This window comes from Acipenser ruthenus, chromosome 29 (genome assembly GCF_902713425.1).
Source record: "Acipenser ruthenus chromosome 29, fAciRut3.2 maternal haplotype, whole genome shotgun sequence".
NCBI classification, from domain to species: domain Eukaryota; kingdom Metazoa; phylum Chordata; class Actinopteri; order Acipenseriformes; family Acipenseridae; genus Acipenser; species Acipenser ruthenus.
The window spans coordinates 18,625,640-18,643,735 of record NC_081217.1 but is presented as its reverse complement, the minus strand read 5'-3'; the positions used below and the strand labels follow the sequence as shown (position 1 = coordinate 18,643,735).

The 18,096-nt window shown below is 39.6% G+C and overlaps 1 protein-coding gene across 4 annotated transcripts in view; it reads right to left on the bottom strand.

The window, feature by feature from the left end:
* LOC117429199 (forkhead box protein P4-like) overlaps positions 1 to 18,096 on the bottom strand; it is a 99,386-nt gene that overhangs the window by 30,504 nt on the left and 50,786 nt on the right. For 2 of the 4 annotated variants that reach the window (XM_059003521.1, XM_059003522.1), the window contains exons 3-5: positions 17,621 to 17,701; positions 6,382 to 6,504; positions 2,791 to 2,904 (exon numbers count right to left, since the gene is read on the bottom strand). In XM_059003521.1, coding sequence (XP_058859504.1) covers positions 2,791 to 2,904; positions 6,382 to 6,504; positions 17,621 to 17,701 — 318 coding nt within the window. The remainder of the gene's footprint in view (positions 1 to 2,790; positions 2,905 to 6,381; positions 6,505 to 17,620; positions 17,702 to 18,096) is intronic. The other 2 variants (XM_059003524.1, XM_059003525.1) reach the window with 1 other exon arrangement.

The following is an 18,096-nucleotide window of genomic DNA, read 5'->3' as shown; positions in this document are numbered from 1 at the left end:
TATATATATATATATATTCACACACACACAGTGCCTTGCAAAAGTATTCAGACCCCTGACCAATTCTCTCATATTACTGAATTACAAATGGTACATATAAATTTCATTCTGTTTGATATTTTATTTTAAAGCACTGAAACTCAAAATCAATTATTGTAAGGTGACATTGGTTTTATGTTGGAAAATATTTTTAAGAAAAATAAAAAAAACGAAATATCTTGAAGTATTCAACCCCTGTGCTGTGGAAGCTCCCAGTTTACACCGATGAAAGAAATTGCCCTAACGAGGACACAATTACCTTACCATTGGCCTCCACCTGTGAACCATTAAAGTTGCTGTCACATTTTCTGGATAAAAACCCCACTGTTGAAGGATCATTGGTCAGGCTGTGAATCTGAAGGAAAATGAAGACCAAACAGCATTCTACAGAAGTTAAGAAGAGATAAAGAGATAAAGTAATACAAAGGTTTAGGGAAAGGGTACAAAATAATATCCAAGTGTTTGGATATCCCAGTGAGCACAGTTGGATCAATAATCAGGAAGTGGAAGCTGCATCACACCACCCAGGCACTGCCAAGAAAAGGTCGTCCCTCAAAACTCAGCTTTCAAACAGGAAGAAGACTTGTGAGAGAAGCCACAGAGAGGCCAACAATCACTTTGAAGGAGCTACAGAGTTCAGTGGCTGGGAGTGGAGTAATGGTGCACCAGTCAACCATATCAAGAGCTCTGCATAACACTGGCCTGTATGGGAGGGTGGCAAGAAAGAAGCCATTACTCAAAAAGTACCATCTGAAAGCACGTCTGGAGTTTGCCAGAAAGCATGAGAGTGACCCAGCTGCGATGTGGGAAAAGGTTTTGTGGTCAGATGAGACCAAGACAGAGCTTTTTGGCCAAAACTCAAAGCGCTATGTGTGGCGCAAACCTAATACTGCCCATGCCTCAAGACACACCATCCCTACAGTGAAGTATGGGGGTGGCAGCATCATGCTGTGGGGATGCTTCTCATCAGCAGGGACTGGGCATCTTGTTAAAATTGAAGGAAGAATGGATGGAGGGAAATACTGCAAGAGAACCTGCTTCAGTCTGCTAAAAAACTGAAGCTTGGGAGGAAATTCACCTTTTAGCAGGACAATGATCCCAAGCACAAGGTCAAAGCAACATTGGAGTGGCTCAAGAACAAAAAGGTGAATGTCCTACAGTGGCCCAGTCAAAGTCCTGATCTCAATCCCATTGAGAATCTGTGGCACTATTTGAAAATTGCGGTCCACAAGCATCATCCAACCAACCTGAACAACCTGGAGCAAATCTGCCAAGAAGAATGGGCCAAAATCACTCCGACACTGTGCAAAGCTGGTACATACTTACCCCAAAAGACTTAAAGCTGTTATTGCAGCGAAAGGTGGATCTACCAAATATTAATGTGTGGGGGTTGAATACTTATGCAAGCAAGATATTTCAGTTTTTTATTTTTCTTAAAAATATTTCCCAACATAAAACCAATGTCACCTTATAATAATTGATTTTGAGTTTCAGTGTTTTAAAATAAAATATCAAACAGAACGAAATTTCAATGTACCATTTGTAATTCAGTAATATGAGAGAATTGGTCAGGGGTCTGAATACTTTTGCAAGGCACTGTATGTATATATATATATATATATATATATATATATATATAATTTTAATATCACAAGGTAGGAAATACTGGCTTGTGAATTGTAAGTACAATTTCTATATTTAGATTTTAAAATTGCGGCACAGGTATTTCAATTTTGCAACTTAAATTTTGTTTGTTTAGGTGTGGATGGCAGGTTTTTTTTCTCTGCCCCTTTTGAACTACTGTATGCAAATAACGTTGAACAATTTATAGGTTATTTCACCCCTCCCTCAAGTTCACTTGTCACGATACACATTTGTTCCCCACGTTAAAGTATGCTGTCTGACCTGAAAGTCATAAAACAAAATGAGACTGCTAGCAAAACAACTTCTTATTCCAAATAGTTTTAAAGATACTTGAAGCATTCTGAAACTTGGGAGGTATGCATTTCTGTCAACATAAATCCTTTTGTTCAAAATCTTCTTTCGTCAAACAAGGCTTTCATTTTTGGATCTTTAAAACATAAATGTAATTTTTTTTAGTTGTGGGTGTTTGTTTCCTTTGTCCATGGGAGGGGCCTGCTACAAAAAAAACAACAACTAAATATTAAAACAGGTTCTAAGTGCACTAAATATCACAATGTGGTGCTTTTTTGCCATCCTGTTCGGCAAATCCGACTTGTTGCGATCTAAATAAACAGCCCGACGTTGCATTTTAATTGATAATTAAAGTACAGCCATGAATCACCCACACAGACAGGAATACGGTTTTCAAGAGGGCTCAACACTTAGGAGACTTGTGAATTGGAAATACTAAATAGGCATCAATAAAAAATAAAAAAAAAACACCTGTGCTGATTTAGTGTGTGTTTAGAAACAAATATTCTGCCTCTGCCACTGCTTATTCCACAGTCCCTGATAGTTCTGCCGACTGTCCAGGAGTTTGGGTGAGAGACTTGATTGTGGGAATTACGCCCTCCCTTACACTCTTTATGTTAATTCAGGTTCTTTGACACACAAACACAAACCTGGAGCGTGACTGCAGGTGTTGCAGATCACATGATTTGACTGCAGGGAGACCACTGGAGTGATTCCTCTGAGCAGGTATCTGGAAGCACTAGCAGCACCCCCCCCCCCCCCCCCATCCCCCCCCCCTTGGGTCTTGAGGACCCTCAGAGCGTGACAGATTCTCACCTCTTTGGCCTGTTTGCCTGTTTGTTGCTGCTGCTGCTGCTGCTGCTGCTGCTGCTGGTGTGTAAGGAGCTGGAGATGCAGCTGCTCCTGTTGCTTCTTGTAGTATTCTTGCAGCTGGAATTCAAAAAGAAATGCCCAGGATTAATTACTGTGCATTACAGGGTTTTAGGTTCGGCACCATCAAATCAAGCTCGCCATTTCTAGGTTAAGGGTGTATGTATGTATGTATGTATGTATGTATGTATGTATGTATACACACACACACACACACACACATACACACGCACACACACACACACACACACACACACACACACACACACCTGATGGGCTTTTGTCAGGAAAAAATGTTTAGTTTTTTGCTTTAAGTTGTTAATCATATATATATATATATATATTTTTGTATTTATTTATTTATGTATTTATTTGTTTTTAAAAGAAAAAGGTGCTTCACACAATGACACCAAACATGACTCAACTAGACTGTACCTTGGGGGAGATGCTCCCAATAAAAATTATATTCTGCGCTTTCATGCTCTAGCTTAAACACCTGGCTGGAAGCCGTTGTGACCTGCTGAATTCTGCAGGTTTCTGAAGGTATTGCTGCAGCCATGCCTGACTGGCGGTTTTATTTATGGATTGCTGCTGGAATGATGCTGGACGCTGAAATACCACGTCCTGGGAGGACAGCGAGCAAGATAAGCAATCACGAGGGAGTCACAGCGGGACCGCCGGCTTGCTCAGCTTTGGATTAAAGTTCAACGAGGCAAGGCGGGTTTACAATCCCTTTACCTGTCTCTCATTGACAGTAAAGTCACTGCTTCCCTCATCCTTGAGGACTTGAACTTCCCATTTTGGTTGTCTGATTTATTCCATATCTATTCATACACTGGTGCTATTAAAGTCAGCTAATGGCTGCTCCCATTCCCGTGAAGTAGTTCTTTTTTTGTATTGCTCAAACCTGTTCCCTTGTGTTTGCATCCTTATATTTTTCTGTGCTAAAATAAGAATCACTGTATTTTCTATATATTACTTTTGCCCCATTTCTGTGCATTTTATTGTTGCAGAGAACTTAAATCCAGCTAACACCAAAAGTTGACTAACACAGGAAGTGAACTTATGGAATTGTGTCAGAAAACAAAGCAGCTTCACCTGCAAAAGTAAAAATAAAACATTGAGAAGACTAGAAAAGAAGAAGAAATATGGATTGGCAGAACAATAAGCTTGTTGTTACCCCTTTAAAGGGAACCTGTCCAGACACTGCTGTTCCTGAGAAAACAAGTGTCTGTTTACCCAGAGGCTTGGTTAATAACAAGCACAGTGTTTATTTACCCAGTGGTTATTCATTCAGCGTGGCACTGAAGAAGAAATTCCGTCTCTTAGTGTACAGGTAAATATTGCTCGGAGTGCGTGTGTGTGTGTGTGATATCAGGGAAAAAGTATTTAGCTCACCACACCTGGAAGAAGTGATCGCTAAAACACATTTAAAAGCTTTTGACTTCAGGCAGAACAAAGACTCTGTATCCTTTATAGAACAGGTCAGGGCATTTCAGCAGATAGCTCGACCGTGCAACAAAATACCACCACGAAGGGTGGTACAGTACAGCTCAATACAGCACCTCAGACAACTGTCAGGGTGAAATCCCAGGAAATTGTATTTATTATTTAGATTTTTTTGGTCCGATTCTAAAGCTACTTTCGTTCCCACAGACGCAACTGAGTCTGGGAGTAGGCAGGACAATCACACGTTTAGCATCTTGTGAAATGGAAAGCTACATGCAATGACCCCCAATAAGGACAAGTCTCAGGCAGGATCAGCATTCTTTCAATGGCTCTGGTTGGAAACAGAAGCTCTGTCCTAGGTACTGCATCGTCCAATCTAGCAGCCCAATGGGCTACCCCTGTAGACGTGCACCAGTAAACAGATCTGCTAGTGCTCACCCAATCATTAGCCTCTTAATTCATGCGAATATGGAATTTAATAGTTGGTGGAATAATTAAGGGGATAATACGTTTTTTTTTTTTTTAATGATCTGATTCAGTGCCCCTTAACATTAGCAGCACAGACTGAAATGCATTCACCTTAGATTCCCATTATTGTGACCTTGGTTTTCCTTTGAGGAAGGAAAAAAAACTGTGGAGATCATCCATGAAACAATTAAACTCAAGACTATCTAAATCTGTACGTATGTCTTCATTTATATACACTTCTAGTGAAAGCTAGGGTATTTTGGCTTCAATTATATATATATCAAAAATAAAATCATGGATATATTATCAGATTTCTTACACCTTCAGCCTTTTGTTTTATTAAAAAGAAAAGATATTTCACACGTTGTGCTAGAACTTTTTTTTTTTTTTTTTTTTTTTGCAACATCTTAAACTTACACGCCCAGCTTTCAGAAAAAACATGACCTAATTCCTCTAGGTACACTGGGTTAAAAGGTTGGAGGGCGTTGTTTGTGTGCGCGGCGCTATGTAACATATCTGACAGACTTGCTACAGATCTGGTGTTTGTTCAATCAAGTCGAGCAGACCACTCCTCTTGCCCTAAAGTCATAAAACACCAAGATAACGAATGCTTTTACCGACAAGTCTAGCAAAGACGAGCACTTGACTTTTTGCTTTTTTTGAGGTGCAGCACCAGAAGCTGTCATTAGCAAATGCAAAAAACAAACAAAAAAAACACATATGTTGACAAACAGGGTGGGACCAGGATTTGCACAGGCCAGTGAAAACATTGCGTCAGAAAAAACCCCCATCAAATTCAAACCACCCCCCTTTAGTATATAGTACTGAGTGCACCACAGGTACAGCAGCGTGGCCCTAAACGGACCTGCACGGCCGTAGCAATACGTAAAGATCTCATTTCTCCAGCTCTCCTGGTCTCTTAATCCATTTACCCATCCTTTTGTCTTCAAGGTAATTTGCCAGCTTTGTGAGGCCAGCTAACAATGTGAAAAGAGATTGTAAATTGGCGGCTATAACAGTTCTGGGACACAATGCTTAGGTCTGTGAAGTGTGTACACAGAAACCAATGTGAGCGTCTTGAAAGGACTACAGTATTTGAGTGCGGAGGCAACTCCAATCCAAATGATAAAATGTAATTAAATGTACAGTACCAGGTGCAATTAAAGTCAATCAGTAAAGTCTCTTGCATAGATCTGCTGCACAAAGTCCTCTGTAAATTCCTGTTTGCATTATGCACAGTACAGTATAGGTATCAATCTGTTTATGTTTGCTTAAGCAAAACAGGAACTGCTTTAGAGTCAATACAAGCACAAAGGGTGCATTATTTTGTAATCAGTTTCGTGAAACTTCTGTGCAGAACACACAGTCCTGTGAAAAGAGTTAAAGCAGGAGAGCTGGTCTAATTTATTAGGCAATAGTGTTTCTGCTAATGCATTAATCAGTGTTGTTACATTACGCTGCATTACACAGATGAATGTATTACAGAAACATTTGATTTCAATGTCTTATGCTAGTTTCTTTTAAGTATCATCCATAACTATACTATAGTGGTGGATATAGAAAGAAAAACATTCTAAATTCAATGCCAAACGTTTTGATGATTTGTTTGAAGCTTGTTACCTGTTGTAACATCAGCGCCTGCTGTTGCTGAACCAAAGCCTGGAGCTGCGGAGGAGACAGGATTTGCTGCATCTGTTGAGGGGTGATCATCTGGGGCGTCATCATGGCCACAGACACTGGGACCTGAACACGAGCAGGAGGGAGAGGGAGAGGGAGAGGGAGAGACTGCATCAGACACCCAAACTACAAGCCAGTCAATACAGTACTCTGGAATATGTAACCTGCAATATATTTGGACCGGCAGGTTTTCTAGAAATGTCCACACAAATAAGCACAAAGGAAGTGCAACCTACACTATTTTTAACGCCAAGACAAACTGGTTACTGTGTTAAATGTATTGTAGCTTGATTCTCTAAGTGTATAAAACTATAGATGATGCACTCCTGCCTCAAGATGACACGTACAGGCAAACACTCTGCGACATTAAATAACATTCCCACTTGAAATATATTCTTTATCTTTTCTCTAAAAGAGGGTACAGCCACCACAGGAAGTGATGAAGACTCCAGTTGAAAACAAAAACGTGACTTTTCACCCGTACAGAGCCACAGCGTGTTCATACCAGATATTTGCATTCATTTGTTTTTTCTGAACGCATGACTGCTCATATTTTGAAAAGCCTATCTATGTAAAGCCTGAGGGAGAGCGAGCCGTCAGTTACAAATTAAATTTGTAAAAAAATGATTTTACTTTGTAAACAAGATTTGCCATGAATGCGAACACCTCTTGTTTAAAGGGGAATCATCCTTCGGGCTCATTACCCTTCACACCAGAGCCGCTTGAGTCCCGCTACGCTGTGTAACATTTGAATATAACAGCAATACACCCCAATGGATGAAGTGAAGCGGGTTCGATTAACAGCTTATATATCTCAGTAGGCCCGGGTTCAAATCCAGTTTTGGGTCTCAAATGAGATTTAGTCTGCAGTGGATAACAGCTAGATATGTTTTATTATTATTAATAATAATAATAATAATAATAATAATAATAATAATAATAATAATATTATTAGAATAATTCAAGTTTGAATGCATGCAGCATATTAAAAGTAAATCATTTATAACAATTCATAAATGTTTTTTTTCCTGGTAATGCCCAGAGTATAAAACATTTTTTCTGAAGCTTGGGTCGCTTTGTAATTGGCTCTTCAAGGTAACTCATTTATGAATTATAAATCACCTTGCATTCTCAAATATAATCATCTGTCGTCCAATTACTTTTTTTTTTTTTTTTTTTTTTTACTGTTGTTGCCTTTTAAAACCCAGCGAATGCTCCCCACGAATGGCAAGTGAAGGTCAGTCAATGAAAAAACTGCAATTTAACCGACTGGGAATCTTAGGAGATACAGTTAAAAATATGACTGTGATAAACATTAGAGATTTTTTTTTGGACCTGCGCAATACATTTACTATAGTCCTAATGTTGTATTTTATTCAAACAAAAATTAACTATAATATCACATCTATTGATTATGCAAGAACTATTTGGTCGCAATCTACAGCAACGCATCTCAAAAACGAAAGCACAATGAAACGCATAAATACAGGTTTTCCACATGCTTTGTTGAACATCTCAACAGACCAGAGCCATCGTCCACTCCTGAATAGGGAGGTGGGGGGGGGGGGGGGGGGGGGGTGAAAACACACACGCGTGCGCACAGAAACTGTGAAATTCAGGCAGCAACGGGAACAAAACGCAGCACTTGAAAGGGCTGGCGTCATGCTAATTTGCCTACGCCGTCGCTTGTCAGTCGAAGCATAGAAATGAAAACCTGTAATTAATTGCTCTTGTGCATCCCATTCTCCCCGTGACAACCCATACATTTTATTTTATACACACGTTCATTGACATTTTCAAGTTGGAGGCATAATAATTACCGGAGTTATAACACCTTCCATTGCAACGCTGCTCGAATGACGAGCCCTCTGAATACTGAGTTGTTAAGGTTTGACGGCATTAATTGCCCCTATAATCTAATATCACAAAGGCAGGCGATTACATACCCTGCGAGGAGCATGCAATTCGACACTAGGGTTTGAGCACGGCACACGAAAACAAAAGCACTACCATTAGCAGCTTGACGGCTGCTAACAAAAGCATTTCACAATTCATTCCGCTTTGTCTCTGAGCATGCATGATTTTTTTTTTTTTTTTCATTAAGATGTGAATTGAATGGGTAATAAAAGGAGGCTAAAAAAGCTAACAATTTGAAGTCAGGAATACATTAAGTGCATTTAAATTTTTGTCACCGCTGTTAATTCGAAAGATGTTGCTTTTCGAGGTCCCCGTTATGTATTGCAGCTGAAGAGGGAACTGCTTTAGCGAGCAGAAGTGTGAGATCGTGTTCCTGCCTTCTCCACGCAAACCTACTGTAGCTACTCAGGAGGGACAAAAAGTCATTATAAAAGGCCTTGAGTTTCAAACGCCAGCAGAGCCATGTGTGTTGTATTAAGATTCATAACTAGGATTTACAGCAGCCACTGATGCGAATCATCTTAAAAAAGCTCCTCTTTGAATGTGTCGGCTCACTCCTGTTTGGGGATACACACACAAACCATTAGCGGTTAGTCTGAAGAGGCCAGGCAAGGTCTCAGAGACAAGGTACAGGCAGACACAGAGCTTGGAGCAGATATCCCCAGAGCAGGCAGTAGGCCTCAGGCCTTGTGTTGACACAGTGTTTATGTCAAGTGGTGCCTGGCACCCAGCAAAAGGCAAGGCAAATTAACTTGTTCCAGGTAGCCAAAGATGAATGTTTTGGGTAAGAGGCCTCATTTAAAGACAAAGAAACAAGACACACAGGTATTTGTCCATATCACTTTTACTCATGCCTGATTCAAACATATTGGTGGTTATTTTGTATTGTTAATACAGATAAAAGGTCTGGCTAATATTGACTTGCAGCTGCTGTTGATATATTTCTGCTGCAAAAAAGACATTGCCGTGACTATTATTAGCTTTAGCACAAAGTTGTTTTCATTCCCCTTATCATGGTGTAGGTTTCTGTGTTAGCAAGTTGTGACCGAGAACAATAAAATAAAATGATTTAGGAGGACAACAAGCTGTGAGAATAGGAGGAAGTGCATTACACTGCCAAACATCCAATGAAAATAAATACATAAATGAAATCATTTCCTCAAATAATTGTTTGAGGTAAAAATAATAAATAAATAAAAAAATAAAATAAAAAAAAAACATCAAAACAAGCCGACCGCAAGAGACGCTAGATTGTCACTCTGATAGGTTTGTATGAACTGCACTTGACCGAACTCAGGGGAAAAAGAAAGAAAGAAGTTTCAGTTTATCTACAGTTGAAACTCGTACACCATCTCCCTGTCTGGCGCAGCTTTTACAAAAGGGAAAAAAAAGCACCAAGCAAGGCGTCTCCATAAGCATCTCAAATTGGATTGTAATGAGGGGAGGCTGTGGCACCTCTGGAACTTCCCGGCATCATTAAGATGCTGCAGCAGCGTCCAGGACCGTGAACAAAGGCTCTTTAATTGACAGAGGTCAACTGCAACATGGAGGAAAAAGGAAGAGCGCGAAGGGAAACAGGTTTGCCGAGGCACAGCCAGGCGTTTGCGGAGAGACGGGCAGTAATTAGAAGAACTGTTTGAAGAGCAAGTTTAACTGATTAACAAAAGGGAAGAAAAGAAGAGAGAGAGAGAGCGAAAGAGAGAGAGCGAGCGAGAGAGAGAGTGCGAGAGAGAGAGAGAGAGACACACACACACAGAGAAAAGAGAGAGGTGTGCACGCGGTCCCACTGGGCTGAATAGGAAACCCAGCATTGTGCATTTTAATGAGTTTTAATCTTGTTTAGCGCTCATTCATCTTCACGATTCATTCAAATTTAAAACCAGGGTGCAGCATCCCTGGCCCTATGCATTGCAGAATGACACATGTGAGATAATGTTCCAGACATTTTGGTATGGTGCCATTTCTTTAAGGCATGTTGGATAAAGCGTCGGCTTCTGCAGATATTAAAAACATTGAAATCCTTTACATCCAACAGCACACCCTTGCTTTATGATCTTAATTGTTTTGCAGATTGTAATAAAATGTGTATTGCTTGTTTAAATTTAGCATAGCACTATAGCAGATATACTTGTTACATTACTAGGCACAAACTTATTGCTGTGTATACACCAGTTAAATCCCAATTGAAACTCAACATCCACTAAAGTAACTGATAATTCAACTGTACTGCTGCTTTATACGGTTTTGTTTAGATTTATTTCTGGCTGATTTGTATTTTATTGTATTTGTTCTACTGCATATCAGGTTTCAGCATAAACAATGTGGGTCTTTTAAAGTACGACGTACATGGTAGAGAATGTAGATAATATCTTTTAGCACAATAAATGTCTTTGATACTAAACGTAATCATGTAGAGAATACTGAAGCACTAAGAGGTCCTTTCACTTGAGAAGGTCAGAGTCTCAGTAATGAGCAATGCACTATATTATGGTATTTAAATAAATGGATGATTAATACATCGTCATTCTCTGGAGTTCTCTCCCTTTCCATATTACAGGGTAATTATCACACTCTGTGCTTCTGTGTGTGTGCACGCTCACACGCAAGCTTAAACAAAAATGTAACAAACTTTAAACAGACACACAAACCATTTCTCTAAAGAAGTAATTGCGTTTGTAGAGTTCTTGAAAGTGTTTTATTTTTTATTTTATTTCGTATTTATTAGTCAGGAAAGATGCCCTTTAATTTTTTAAAGGAAATGTTTCAAAACCGTTTATATTAAAAAAAGGGCAATAAAGGTTTGTTTTTAATTCTAATTGTAAAAATAAAATCCCACATTTTTTAAAAACATATTTAAAAGGAACATCCCTAGATAAACCAAGATTATGCCTAACACAAATATAACTGGTCTGTTTATCTAATGCTTGGTCTACTTTGGAATCTGTCACTTGTGCTGGAGTGCACTGGAGAACCACAGAGATAATTGGAAAAATGACAGGGAGCACTCAGGATGCATCCCCTCACTACAACGGGTTGGGAACAACACCACAGAGCTGTTTATCCTTGTCGAAAACTATTACTCACTCCGGTGTGGAACTAAAAAAACACTCAACACTACATCACAGCCGCTTTGCAGCCTGTAGAGTCCATTAGTCGTTTTAAAGATTTCCAAAACAGTGGTTTGATTTTTTTTTTTTCTCCTCCCCACCAAGGGGAAGGGGGTACCTTACTGCAATGTCACATTTCATTTAAACTGCCTTAATCAGACACAATGTTTAGCTTGGTGTGATTAATATGTTACATTATTAAAATCAGACCGAAAACAATTGGAAATTCAGGTATGGTTAAAAAAAAAAAAAAAAAAAAAACTGAAAACTGCAAAGCATGTTGGGAATGCCACAAGAAACATACTGTACAGAATGTTGTTAAAACACAGAATTGAAAGCACCATATTTTGTAGAATTACTATACAACGTGTTTGTTGGTTTTCTTACAGTACACCACTGTAAATGCATTTGAGAGTCTTCAAAAGGTGCCCAATATCCATGTGTGTTTGTAATATGGATAACACCAAGTCCATCGCTGTTTAAGACAATTGACCCATTAAGTGTCATTGTCCTCATTTGGAGGACAGGCTACTTTGTCATTCTTTGGAGTATTTTTAACTGGCACCTACCTGTTATTGTAATGTCCTCTTTAGCTGTATTGTTATGATAACTTACTGTTAACCACAAAAGTTTAAATGTAATGTATCAAATTACATAAATACAGCTTGTGTTCTGATTTTATCAAATAAATGAATATGGTACCTGACGGTACCTGCTCCCATCCCCTGCGTTAACCCCTTGATCCTAAAATACTTTGGGGAAATTCGTCACAACAGAAGCAGCACCCACAAAACTCCAGGAGGCTCCAGTGGCGACTCTTAAGCTTCTGTGTTCTTTTACTTTACAGAAAGGTAATGGAAGCTCCAGTGCAGTAATAAAATACTGCCTGCTGTAATGCAAAGCGGCTTTGTGCTGTCACTTGGTTATTTTCAGAGAGTACTGAGCCTTGTCCAGTGCACTGCCAAGGGACTCCTTCTTGACAGCGTCCAGACAAATGAAAACCTCGCGCCGAGAGAGTGGCCTGGGAAGTGCAAGTTCAAGTGGAAAACCCTCCCCCCCTTCCATCCAACGCCCCACTGCGCCAGAATAAAAATGACAACAAATTTCCACTGGAACACAACAGAGATTACTTTACCGGGGAAATATAAAAGCCTATTATCGACCAGCCTTCATTACACATTTCACTCATGTTTCAAATAAAAAAAAATACTGTTTCACACTTCGCTGCTTGAAGCTAAACTCTGCAACTGCTACCGCCAATTTCTTTTCTTGTTTCTCTTCCACATTTCTACCCCCCAAACAAAGTGCAAACCAAGCGGTTTTAGAAAGTACACTTTTAAAAAAAAAGATTGCAGAGAACAGTATATCACTTGCAGAAATGTTTGTGCTCTTCACGTGCGATTATTACATTTCAAAAGTACAGGATATTTAAGACACTCCATACTGACAAGTCATACTTTATTGTTTCCTGTTTGATGCATCTACTGTACAAATGTAATGCCTGATTTACTGGAGTCGAGACGACTGCAAGCAAAGAGAGGAATCCTATCCCACAACTGAAGCAGAGAGTTCTGCAATGACTTCTGATTTCAGGGCTTGATAGCAGTGCGATTCCCACATTTGCATGGCAATCTGATTGAACCACCTTCCAGACAACAGAACGCCATTGTCCCAGGACTGACATCTCTAACAAAGGTCAGCAGAAAATCCTCTTGTGTGTCTAATCAGATATTTCCCGGTTTCAAATCGATACATTTAAAAAAAGTTAAAAAAAAGTTAAAATCACTTTAGTAACCGGCAAGAAAATAAGTCCCCATTAGAATGAAGTCAAATGGACCGACCCCAATATTCCCTGTGATGCACGACAGCAACGGTCCATAACTTCTCCTGCTTTATACTGCTCTAAACAAAAAGAGGTCAAGCTATGTGGAGCCAGTGTACTGTATCTGCAAAATACAAGCCATTTACTGCACTTGGGAAAGTAGTCTCAGAAAGAGACAGCCAAGTTAAACCCTTTCAGCAAATTTAAAAGGGCGAACTGCATGAACAAACTGTAACAGTTTTATCAGGTCTCTCTATTAAGTGTCTGAAAGGAAAAAAAAATAAGGAACCTAATTAGCGTGTCTCAAATGAGTCCTTTCATTTTTTTCTTTTTTTTTTTAAATTAAAACCTCAATAATACATGAAAAGGAAGCTGCTTTTTTCAATTACCAAAAGAGGTTTGCTGTACTGTAGTGTCTAAACTGAAACTAAACTGAAGCATGTACAACTCTCACCCCCCCTCACCTCTATCCCACTGCCCACCCCCCCACCACCAAAAAAAAAAAAAAAAAACACCCCCCACGGCAGAATCAGTGCTTGCCATCAAAGGAATCTGCCACCCACAAGCAAGCATGGTACTACAATTGTAGAGAGAAAGGCCTAGGAAGATTTGAATTAAGAGATCTGTGGTCTCTGCGTTCAAGCTGAATATGGTTATTTAGAGGGTGGGATAATTCCACGTTTGTCGTCCACTTATGGCAGTTGAAATACCAGCTTCTGACATACCAAACCCCTCATCAGAGAAATCAGAGGAACCAGAGAGAGAGAGAGAGAGAGAGAGAGAGAGAGAGAGAGAGAGAGAGAGAGCGCGCAACAGAGTGGCAGGGGTGTCTCTGGGCACAGTGTGAGTGTCATGTCTGGGTTAAGTGTGCCCACAATGGTATTGGCAGCGCACAGTCTGTGAGGTGGGGGGGGGGGGCTTCCCTCTGGTTTTCAAGGATTGCGCTACAAATGGAACAGACTGATTGGGAGATTCCAATAGGATTGAAAAGGCAGATACGTGCAGGGAATACAAGCAGGCAATGTCATTAAATGGCAACTTTATACAGTATTTGGGACATAAAATGTTGTTGGTAAAAACACTTGCTTTCATTTAAAAATTGATTTTGTTTTAGTATTGTACTTGTTTGCTTCCCAATGGTGTTAAATCCCACTCACTACTTTGATTCAAATTGCAATTTAGCTTTAGAATAGCACTTGTTTGTGGCGTAGGTCTCTGTGTATTATATCAAGAGGTAAATAAAAACTACAACATTATATACAAAATGGAATTCAATTAAAAGTACTGCTGCACTAAATGTGCTTTTGTCAGCGAGTGTTACTGTACTATAGTTTAGGTCAGGAAATCTCACGATTTCACCAAATCGGCAGAGAGCGACTGCGGTTAGGGATGAGCTACTGCACATTTGCCTAGCCTCCTAATGATAAAGGGGTTACGTCACGAAATACCCCCAAAACTATTCCATGCCTAAGGGATTGAACAGTCGCAGGCTGAAGATTGAACTGTTCCAGTATTCAATGTCAGTAAATATATTCAGACCCCGAATTAACCCTTCTTTTTATTTTAACTACTGCAGACGCTCAAATAATAGCAGACTCTCATGCCCTTATGAAAAATGCTATTCAAAAACAAGGGCCACTTCAAACTTGCTGCCATTCAACTGAAGACCACTTTATGCGTAATGTCCACTTTTTCACAGTGAGAAACCTTGTGCTGACTGTTAAATGATGATTTATTCTGTGTGGTTTTTTTTCTTCTTCTTCTTTTCACTAGTACCAGGAGAATCAAGTTGAACCCAATAGCTCTCAACAATAGCAGGGATGACTGTTTGAAAAAGTACACAAAATACTAATGCAAATGATACCACCAGTGACTTGTCTATTGAACGCAGTTAATTAAACATTTTGCTTTTATTCTTTCAGTAGGGCATTGCTAATGTACAACAGAAGTAGGATGCTCCAAATCAAAATCTCCCCCAAACCCACACTGATTCAGCAGCCTGAGCTCCCCAAGCCCTGAGATTAAGAACAGAGGGCTGAAAAGCCAGGTTGGAGCCAGCAGGGACCGCTACCCCTGGGCTATGGAAGAGGCGCGCTGACAGTTCAAAGGCGGAGGCCCTCGCTGTTAACTCATTAACATGCTGAGCCGAGCTGCACGCATCCTGGGTGTGAAGCCTGGGCCTGCACACTGTTTTTCTTGTAAATACCTCAGAGTTCAACCCTGGGAGCTCCGCACTTTCTAAAAAGACAAGGGTTCCAATTGTTCACAGGGGCATTAACGCTCGGCTTTGAAATTTCAGAGGGCTAAAAAATATGAATCTAAACAAGTTGAAGACGTTCTCGGATGAGGTGTTTATTCGGGTACTGAAGCCTGCCCCTGACACAAAACTGTTTGAATTTACAGTTTAATCAAATAAAAAGTTGTAGCTGACTTAGCTTAGACATAGCTAAGGAAGACTGATCTGCAATAAGACTCAGCTGTCCACAACTGAAGACTGGGTAATAACTCCTGCCCATGCCTCTATTCAAGACTGCCCGATTATTCTAGTATATGGGAGAAGTACTTTGTCTCTGGAAACGCAATACAAGCCTTTGTTTAATCCTCATCATTTTATGAGCAACCACAGTCAGAAAATAAAATAAAAAGGACTACATCTTAAACTCTGAGACTGGTTCAATTAAACAATTCAGGGCAAGGAGCTGGACTGGAAAGGCCAGCTTTACCCACCAAGTCTTACAAGCCTGTCTTGGAAACCTGCAGCCCCAAGTTCAATCTAATTAGTGTGGTTTGTTAATTAAATGAACGTGGCACTAACGAGGTAACCTGATGTTCCTTGATAATGTTAATTACCCTAAAGGGAAAACCTCTCAACGCAACCATTTAAACTGTCAGCCTACATTCTCCACTTTATTATTGACGATTAAAAAATGTTCTCTCCCCCTTTATCTTCTATCCACTTGGCACGCAGTCATTGGGCTGAAACCTAAGAGGGCAGCGTTATGGGTTTTGCTAAAATGAACTTTTCTGCACATTTGTTCACACAGCATTAAGAACATGACGACGGTTGAGCCCTAAAAGATTGGTATGTTTCACGCAATGATATCCAAACCTTTAGTACTAGTTGCATCACTTGCTTCCCTGTTAACTCAGCAGATTGTCCACACTAGAAACACTTGTTAGACAGAAATGTTAATTCATAATGTTAGGGCTTTGCAACAAAGCAATTTCTTACTCATTTTGTAAATAGTTTTATTTATAAATTTGGGGTAATATTTATACTGGCACAAAAGGTTACTGGAGTATATCGATATGGGGAAGAATATGTTGGGACACAGAATGTAGAAGAGGTGCAAGCTATAAAGTCTTTAATGTTTTACACTATCTGGCTAAAGCGCTGGTAGAGTGGCGTGTGGGTAGGATGCTACTAGCTTGGAAGCTGATGGATCACTTGTGCTTAAGTGTCATTTGCATGGATTTCCCAGTTAGGCTCCTTCTTACAGGAATCCGAGGACTCTCCTGGCAAGAGGCAAATCCAGCTAGGAAAGGGGGCATGGAACTTTAAAAGCTCAAGAAGAATGGAAGAGAGCAAATTCCATTGCACAGCTCCGAAGTGCACATGCTTTTTAATAGTGGAAAATACTGTAAACTTCCTTTGTGACCAGCGCCATGGAAAAATAACCATCCAGTCCTTTCTCTGCAGAGTTCTGCCCCCAGTAACTGAAGATAAGCTTTATTTTGTTGCTGTTATTGTTTCCGCTTTGGTTTAAAACGGAGTCCCTACAACTTTAATTCCAAAGCATGTTGAGAAAAAACATTACAGGCTCTAATTGAAGAAGGCCGATAAAACAGTTAGGTGCAGTAATGGAACTAGCTTACACATGTAGATCGACTGACCACTTCAAGCGATTTATTACTTAAAAAAGGTTCCATGATTGAATAGAATAAAAATCAGTCTCTGCATTCTAGTATAAATCAGCACATGACCCAGGCTTGGGTCAATCGCATTTCTCAGCACAATACTACAGGTTCCCCACTTTGAAATGCTGTATCAACTTTCATAAAATTGCTGTAATAAAAATCACATCATATTTCATCTAAAACTACCAGATACTTAAAAAAAAATCTAGGTGGAACCATCATGGCTTAATATGTCAAATTAAGAAGATATCGTCTCCAGCTTTACATTTACATTTCAATGCGTGTAATATTTGGTATCCCGTTCAGAGGACACTTAAAGGGAAGCAGTGACTGTTTTAGTGTGTTTCTCTGTGCATGTGTTCCTGTGTAAGTATAGGAGGACGGAACAAGACAGATAAAGATGACAAGCTTCTCAAACCTGCACGGTGGTCTGCTTATTCTCGTTACTGTTCAGGCCTGTTGCCTGCTGAAGGAGGAACTGCCGTGCTGCCTGAAGAGCCTGCAAGAGAGACAGGGAGAGACGTTAGAGAGGATGGAGGGTTATAAAAGAAATAAATACGCAGTCGCTTAACTTGTGCTGCATAAACCAATTAGTTGTAATAATTTATTTTTTTTTTTAAACAAAAAGGGAAATAAGTTGTACAGTCTTACATAACTTCTTAAATAACAGGAGATTTTAAATCGTTTACTGTAAGTTGTGATTAATTAATCAATCATATCAACTGTTACTGTATTATTTTTAACTAGAACTTGAGTTAGACACAGTAAGCAAATACTCCATTATAAAAGGAGACCTTACATTCGAATGCAATGGAGATTTCTCAGCTATTTAAACTGTTTTCTGGGCCTCATTAGAAATTTGAATCCACAACATGTGTCATTTTAGGCTCTAAC